The sequence below is a fragment of the Lycium barbarum genome, chromosome 1, assembly GCF_019175385.1.
Source record: "Lycium barbarum isolate Lr01 chromosome 1, ASM1917538v2, whole genome shotgun sequence".
Lineage (NCBI taxonomy): Eukaryota > Viridiplantae > Streptophyta > Magnoliopsida > Solanales > Solanaceae > Lycium > Lycium barbarum.
The window spans coordinates 163102676-163111467 of record NC_083337.1 but is presented as its reverse complement, the minus strand read 5'-3'; the positions used below and the strand labels follow the sequence as shown (position 1 = coordinate 163111467).

The 8792-nt window shown below is 36.1% G+C and overlaps 1 protein-coding gene across 1 annotated transcript; it reads left to right on the top strand.

Moving 5' to 3' along the window:
* The first annotated feature begins 480 nt into the window (after window positions 1–480).
* LOC132603685 (uncharacterized) lies at window positions 481–7341 on the top strand. The gene is made up of 10 exons (XM_060316853.1): window positions 481–694; window positions 811–1064; window positions 2013–2217; window positions 2482–2572; window positions 2655–2800; window positions 4030–4273; window positions 4371–4475; window positions 4717–4899; window positions 4994–5198; window positions 6532–7341. The coding sequence occupies exons 2-10, from the start codon at window positions 842–844 to the stop codon at window positions 7017–7019; spliced, it is 1890 nt and encodes a 629-aa protein (XP_060172836.1). The 5' UTR covers window positions 481–694; window positions 811–841; the 3' UTR covers window positions 7020–7341.
* Window positions 7342–8792: the final 1451 nt, after the last annotated feature.

The window sequence follows — 8792 nt, the reverse complement described above, 5'->3', positions numbered from 1 at the left end:
AATATTATACGAACTCTTTGCGCCGTAATGAGCCGTAAAAACCTCAACATCCTTAACACCAAGTCTTCGGATTCTATTTAACCTTTATTCTTTGTTTCAAGTTTGATCCATCCAAATCTTATCTAATTCATTTTTTTCTTTCTCCTTATCATACACTCATTATTCACTAACAAATATTCTTAGATTACTGAAAAATGACACCTTTGCTTTAACTATAACCTAACTTGTTTGCCAATTTTCCAGTTCTTAGGAGCTCACCATTGCTCTTTATAAAACTTTGATGACTTAATTGCAATTTTCACATCACAATTCACATGATTGTTTTTTTTTTTTTTTTTCTAAATATAGCCGCGTATCACATGGGGCCCAAGTGAAAGATCAAACGAAACTTCATGTCAGAAAATGTTACTTCGAAAAACGTTAACCGAAAAGTCACACAAACTTTAGTTTTACAAACAAAATTCTATTCAAAGTCCTTTTAGGTACTTTTTTTATTTCTTTTTCTCACCTAAGTCTTCTCTTGGAAAAACTTTAAATTTATTTAATGGAAACAAATTAATTTAGAGTCCTTCTAAAACCACACCACCCCACTACCCTGTCACCCAATGTGCATGTGTGTAATGTGTATATATACTCACCATAGGTCTTACTTCTTCTCAACTAAATTGCCTGTTTCAAAGTTGAAGCTCAACAAGTAAGTTATCCATTTCTTGTTTATAGCTGTTTGCTTTTCAACTAACTTGTTTCTTGTTTGTTCACATTTTTTGTACTTGCTCATTAATGATGTGCTATTTTTATGAGTTCTACCAGATTGTCCAAGCAGAAGACACAAAATTAAACAATGGGGAGATATTCAATACCCATGAAGGGTTTTGTGTTATGCTGCTTATTATGGGCAGTGATTGCAGAGGCAGAGTACCTAAAATATAAGGACCCAAAACAGCCAATGGGTGCAAGAATTAGGGACTTGATGAAAAGAATGACTCTTGAGGAAAAAATTGGTCAGATGACTCAAATTGAGAGGAAAGTTGCTTCAGCTGATGTTATGAAGCAATATTTCATTGGTATGTTTTGAAGTATTACTCTATAGATTGTCATGGCAATTCTTGATCTCTTGCTTGTTTATTTCATGACAGATACCAGAATATTTGCTCACCTGGTGTTTGAAAAATTCATACTTTATGTGTATATAGAGCCTGCTTATTGTGCATGTCATACATATTACAAGAAAAGTGGTCTAAATCAGAGTGATATATCCTAAGAGAATAGAATCTTTTGTTTTAACATTGGCATTTAATTGAAGTTGAGCCCTGGAGCAACCGGTATAGTTGTCCCCCCGTGACCTATAGGTTACGGATGCGTGCGTGAGGGTAGGTCGCCTACTTCTCACCCCTTGGGGTGCGGCTTTTCACCGAACCCTGTGTGAATGTGGGATTCTTCGTGAACCGAGCTGCTCTTTTTATTGGCATTTAAATGCTATGTTATAAAAAGGGGGGGGGGGGGGGGGGGTGTCCTGATTTCTGTATACACTTTTATCTTGTGTAATATTTGAGTTCATTTTATCTCTAGATTCACATGACCATTCTTGAATTTCAATTTTCGATTTTCTAAAAGGAAAAATAGTAGATCATCTCTTTTTATCTAACAGATAAAATAATATAAAAATAAATATCTGATCAAACTGTCTTTTTTCCTGATCCTTGGAAAAATATACTCTCGGGTTTTAGATTTATTTATATGAAGGATGAAGGAAAGGGATCACTTGCTTGCTCGTATATTCACCAGAGCTTTGTTCATTTGGTGTTCGAAAGATCACATTGTTATGTGTATGTTTGACTACTTGTGTTATGTCATACAGCTTAAATAAAGTGACTTCTAAATCAGGGTGATTTTGGATGAAAAGGGTGGAAATTCTTGCATTTAAAGGGAACAAGAAAAAGGGGATTGATCTGCTGTCAATATCTACTGTTGTGTATATTGGAATCCAATTTTATAAAAGATTCATTTGGCAGGGAGTGTATTGAGTGGTGGAGGGAGTGTTCCAGCACCTAAGGCCTCTGCTGAGGATTGGATCAATATGGTAAATGAGATTCAAAAGGCTGCTCTTTCGACCCGCCTTGGTATTCCAATGATTTATGGAATTGATGCAGTTCACGGTCACAACAATGTCTATAATGCTACTATCTTTCCTCACAATATTGGGCTTGGTGTCACCAGGCAAGTACTATAAATTCTAAGAACTATGCATCTGATTTTTTATGAATAAAGATGCATGATAGGTAATTTTTCACTTGTCAGTCATTTGATACCTTAGGATCAGGAAATGATCTTTGGCGTTGAGGTCAATTATATTCCAAAAAGAAAATGATCCCGTTTTGTATTTTTAACTTTTCCTAATGCTCCGTTGAATCTCTAATAGGCATTCTTAAGAATTACTGGATTTTTATTCTATTTGAGTTAATATTTGTCACTTTAATGCAGGGACACTGATCTTGTGAAGCGGATTGGGGCTGCAACTGCACTTGAAGTTAGAGCCACAGGAATCCCATATGCTTTTGCTCCCTGTATTGCAGTAAGTTGATATGATATGATTGAACTTTAGTGAAGTTGCTATTTCTATTTTTTTTGATGTCTGAGTAATTGTGTTATGGTAGGTATGTAGAGATCCTAGGTGGGGCCGTTGTTATGAAAGCTACAGCGAAGATCATAAGATTGTGCGAACCATGACTGAGATAATTCCTGGTTTACAAGGAGATCTGCCAGCTAATGCTCGCAAGGGAACACCCTTTGTTGCTGGAAAGTAAGTATCTCCATCCGTTTTCACATTTTCATCCTTTCCCGTTTCCATTAAATGATTTACGCCAATCTTGTTTCTTAAGAATAAACAGAAAGATAATTACTTCAATCATAAAAGAAAAAAAACAAATGACGATTATCTGACGAACTTTTATATGAAGGCCACATGACAAGTGGGACCTAGTCGAATCAATATCATTTATTCACTTCACATGGATGTTTTCTACCATACAAGGCAAGTTTGGATTTGATGATCTAAGAATAAATACAATTGACCCATACTTGTTGGTTACAACACATAACTGGTCCTATTAAGGTCCAGCACATTATTTAAAATGAATACAATTGACCCATACTCGTTGGTTACAACACATAACTGGTCCTATTAAAGTCCAGCACATTATTTAAAATGACAATAACATTTGGGAAGTTAGTACTTGATCTTTGCATCACAAAACTTCGAACAGTTTTTAAGTTGGTTTAATCACATTATTGTCTTTATCATATCTTGTAGTTGTTTGACTCTCTTAATCTTCTTCAGGACTGTGAGTCGTTGCGCTTAACCAGTTAATGGTCGTTGCACACGGTGGCAGGATTACGTATGGCCATTTTATCACCCAAAATTTGGAATTAACAAATCACTAATCGAATTAGATCATGATGACACTTTACAGCCATGTTCTTTGACATATTTTTGTTAGTCAATCAATTAATCTTAATTGTCTTGGTGCTTCTTCCAACTTCTAATTATAATACATAATGTTTCCTGGTTTCTAACTTGGAGAAAATTTCTTCAAGACACTATAAACTGCTACCTCTCATGTGTATTGACTTATTTTCTTTCAATGGTCTAAATTGTGCATTTCACTATGTGTAGAGAGTTGAACCATCATTTGAGATTCCTTGTTGAAAATTATTTTGGAGTACTAGAATCTTCTTTTTTTACAAATTTGGACATTAAAGTGAGGTTTAATGTTGTTTAAGATATTTTTTTGGTACAAGAATAACTCCAAACATTTTGGTTATTTACATGACTATCTGAATTGCTTCGAAACACCAACCCTGATGTTTCTATTATTATCTTCCTATGTTGTGGAACATTTGCCTCTCTACCCGTCAAAAGGTTGAGATAAGGTCTGCGTACACTCTACCCTCCCCAGACCCCACCTGGTGGGATTATACTGGGCATGTTGTTGTGGAACATTTGTTTGATTGAATTCTCAACTGGTTAAGGTCAAAGGTAGCAGCCTGTGCCAAGCATTTCGTGGGAGATGGTGGCACGGTGAGGGGAATCGATGAAAATAACACTGTAATTAACTCAAATGGATTGTATGGTATCCACATGCCTGCATATTATGATTCAATCATAAAGGGTGTTTCAACAGTGATGGTGTCTTACTCAAGCTGGAATGGCGAAAAGATGCATGCTAACCGAGATCTTGTCACTGGCTTCCTAAAGAACAAGCTCAATTTCAGGGTAAGAATGATTATCTCAGCTCATTGAGAACAAGTAAGTTAAAGTCAAGTAAGGATATCTCTATGTATAACACCTTTTCTTGCCTGTGTCTTTTCAGGGGTTTGTCATATCAGATTGGCAAGGCATTGACCGGATAACTAGCCCACCTCATGCTAATTACACTTATTCAGTTCAAGCTGGAGTTTCGGCAGGAATTGACATGGTTGGTTTGTTAAGTTTGATCTAGAAGCTTTTATGGATAATAATATTTGGACCGCTCAAAAAAATAATAGCCAACAAATATATATATATATTGTATACATAACCAGTGTATATGTTTTTTGTATATTTGGCTAGCGAGCCGTAATTAATTTAGGGCGATGGCACAAAAATGAGAAATTTTTTTTTATTTAGCCAAATGACAGTTTAAGTTACTCTATATGATTGTTTTGTCTACGCTGCAGATTATGGTTCCAGAGAACTACACAGAGTTTATTGATGCTCTGACTCTGCTAGTGAAAAATAATATCATTCCCATCAGCAGAATTGATGATGCCGTCAAGCGGATATTAAGGGTTAAATTTACCATGGGTCTCTTTGAGAACCCACTGGCTGACCTTAGCTTGGTAAACCAACTCGGTAGCCAGGTAATGTTAACCTGCTTGCTATCCTGATACTTCGTGTGGTCTATCTTGTTGTGGTAAATTTATGTATTTAACCTGTTTAACCGTCTCTCTATAGGAGCATAGAGACTTGGCAAGGGAAGCAGTAAGGAAATCGCTTGTCCTTTTGAAGAACGGAAAGAGCACTAGTCAGCCATTAGTTCCCCTTCCAAAGAAAGCGCCAAAGATACTTGTAGCTGGCACTCATGCAGACAATTTGGGTTACCAATGTGGAGGCTGGACAATAGAATGGCAAGGTGTCGCAGGCAATGATTTAACAGTCGGTATGTCTTCTCATATTCTATTGTTTTGGCTTTATCACAAACGACCATTTTTGGCCCTCTTTTGAATAAGGAATCTGCTATTTCGTATTAGAACTAACAACACACATAGATAGAGCTAATGAATATATATCCTTCACTAATCAAACAGAGGTTAACACTTTTTCTTTTTTTGAGAATGAAGGTTAACACATTTCCTTTGTAGCACGGATTTAACTTCTTTTTTGATGAAGTAATTGATTCTATTCAAGGCATCCAGAAGATGCAAAGTAGTTACAAAAGATTGAGCACAAGAATGTCAGCTCTAGTACATAACCAAAGAGCAAACAAAATCTAAAAGGCTATCAGGGGAATCTATTGGGGATAAAAAGGCCCGACTATGTAAAGAAAAAAGACGTTTAGCTTTGAGCATAGTTTGACTAGTTGAAAGACCAGCAAAACATCTTCTATTCCTTTCCTTCCATATAGTTAAAAAGATGGCAGCTGGTATCATCTTCCAAATCTTCTTGATGGTGCTGTCAACGTTCCATTGGCTCCAGCTTTCAAAAACTTCCCTGATAGTGTTTGGCATTACCCATTTGAGTCCAAAAAAGGTGAGGAACATATGCCATAGATCTGCTGCAACTGAGCACTGCATGAAAAGATGGCTATGGGTTTCTGATTCTCTATTACACATGTAGCACCTGTTCACCATCTGTATACTGCTGTCCAACTGAAGCAAACAACTTTGAGTGGGAGTTTGACCTTCCAGATTAGCTTCCAAGGCCAGTTGTCAGTGACGGCATTCTGTTCCATTTCCAACTTGTAAGCTGCCTTCACTGTGAACTTACCTCCATCTGAGTGACCCCACCAAAACGGATTTAACTTATATACACAGACAACATCAAATTTCTTTACACTATTGTAGCGGTAACATCAACAGCAACCAAAAGTCCAGTTATAGTACCACAAGTGGGATCTTGGGACGGTGAGGTATACGCAAACCTTACCCCTTCCTTTGCGGGGTAAAGAGGTTGTTCCCAATAGACCCTCGGCTCAAGAAAATCGTTTTTCATAATAGGTTTGATAGAAATGCTAGAGTAAAAAGCTAATGAAAATATTGAAGAAAGAGAAGTACTGACAGTAAAATAGTAAAGATAGCCAAAGTATAGGAAGCATTATAGTAGTAACATGCCGCTTTTTAGGGTTACTAATTCCACTTTTTATGGGCGGGTACTTGTAGTTATCTTCTAGGTGACCTGATAATATTTAAAAAAAAGAAGTTACATGTCAGTGTATAGAAGTTAAACTGTTGTAACATTATCCAGAGAAATTGATAGATTTCTCTATTTGGCAGGAACCACGATTTTAAGTGCTATCAAGAAAACAGTGGATCCTTCTACACAAATAGTGTACCAGCAGAATCCTGATGCAAACTTTGTGAAGTCCAACGAATTCGACTATGCCATTGTAGTTGTAGGTGAAGTCCCATATGCGGAGATGTTTGGTGATAGCACAAATCTTACAATAACAGAACCTGGTCCTAGCACTATCAACAATGTCTGTGGGGCAGTGAAATGTGTTGTAGTTGTCGTCTCTGGTCGTCCAGTAGTGCTGCAACCTTATGTCGATAAAATAGATGCACTTGTCGCTGCTTGGCTTCCGGGGACAGAAGGCCAAGGTGTTGCAGATGCTTTGTTTGGTGACTATGGTTTCACTGGTAAACTTGCTAGGACTTGGTTCAAGTCAGTTGACCAGCTTCCTATGAACGTTGGCGATCGCAACTACAATCCCCTATTTCCCTTTGGATTTGGTCTCACAACTCAGCCAATGAAAATGAATTAAAAGACATGATTAAAACTATGTGTAGTGTGTGTGACATTCAGCTTTTGAATAGAGTTTCATCTTGTTAAGAGCTGTCTTAGCATACTAGTCAACAGAAGAGAAGGTACAGAAGGAACTATTAAATCTTTTTAGAAGTTATTGGGCAAGCACTGCTTTAGAGAACACAAGGGGTAGAAACTTACAACAAAAACTAGTAATCTTCTTGTTTTATTATTCATTATTGAAACTGGAGAAAGAGCAGAAGGCAGAAAATTGTGTTGAGGGCTTCCGTAAGAATATACTTTGATGGTTTATTATTATTATTATTATTATTATTATTGTATGATGATGGTTTATTACTGTCACAATATTACTTTCAAGTTGGAAGTGTTTGTAGAATGGCCATGTCTCTTTAAATTTGAGAGTACTTGAGACGAAAACATAATTTCCAAAAGAAACAAAAAGAGTTTTAGAAAATTAAATGTTTAAAATCTAAACAAATGGTCTTTATGCTAAGTCATTTTCCTTTCTTTTGTAATCTACTGAAAACTAATCAGTATTAATTTCAAGATGTTGAAAACTATTTAGGCTCGTTCACTTTTAAAACATAAATTGAATACATGGGAAAAGTCCTAAAATTTTGTCGAAATAGACATAGACATAGACTTGAGAAAACTAATTCGTCTTATATTATGCGTTTCATACCACAAGTTTAATAGGAATTGGCATTACATTTAATTTACAAGAAAAAGTAAAGAGAAGAAACAGCACTGAGATTTTTAATCTGTCCTGAAGCTAGAACTTTAGTCTCTGCGGCAATAATATAGCGCCTTCAATCAATTTAAATTAACAGTACTCCCTCCGTTTACTTTTTCTTGTCCACTATATTAAAAATAAATTTTCATTTGTACTTGTCCACTTTAGCATATCAAGAGATGGACAATCTTTTATTTCCTGTTTTACCCTTAATATTAATTACTCATTTCGAAATCATTTTTCAAGTCTATTGAAATTATACACCAATTAATATGGATAATATGGTAAAATATATACCTTAGTGATTCTTAAGGGGCTAGAAAACTCCATAGTTGACAAATAAAAGTGAAAGGGTGTACTAATTTTCTTCCTTGTTCATGCACACAAATTTTAGTTCTCCACCAGCAATGGAATCAACAATTGCAGTTCCCCTGGAGGGACTTCTAAAACTGTTATCTGCATGGGCCTAAAACAGGCTTGGCCACCATTAGTTCCCCAGGGAGTTCTAGGGTAATTCAAAGGCATTAATGGATTCTGCTCTTTAAATATGTGCCAATTTTTTTGATAGACATGCAGAGTCTGAGCTAAATGCGGTGAGTTCTGTAGAATCCATTTCATCTAATGTGCATCCGCTATAACTGTTGGTGATCCACATTACGATCGGTGAAGTAGTTCAACTAAATCCTTTCACCACAAGATAGCAATGTGCAAAGATTGTAAAAACATAATTTTTTATGTATGAAACTATGGAATTTCCTTTCATAATTTAGGTGTGATATTTTACATCTTTTAAAATCATTTTACTCAATCACCCCCCACAAACCCACTCACCCACAAAACCAAAGGACCCTATTACTTCTAGATAGAGATGGATCTGAAACGACGACAATGATCATGTATTCCCTAGTTCGTATTTCAATTCTATCTGGTTGCCGTGTTTATAAGGATCTTTACCACAAGACCCTAAAGAGAAACAGAAATGTTCTTTATGTGCCATCCAACAGTTTCGACTAATCTTATATGTAACGCTGTACAAAG

Bases quoted from the DNA above. Each gene is read 5' to 3' on its own strand.
- LOC132603685 (XM_060316853.1), top strand. From the start codon at position 842: ATGGGGAGATATTCAATACCCATGAAGGGTTTTGTGTTATGCTGCTTA. The intron at 1,065-2,012 runs GTATGTTTTGAA...TTCATTTGGCAG, and splicing joins TATGAAGCAATATTTCATTG to GGAGTGTATTGAGTGGTGGA. The intron at 2,801-4,029 runs GTAAGTATCTCC...CAACTGGTTAAG, and splicing joins ACACCCTTTGTTGCTGGAAA to GTCAAAGGTAGCAGCCTGTG.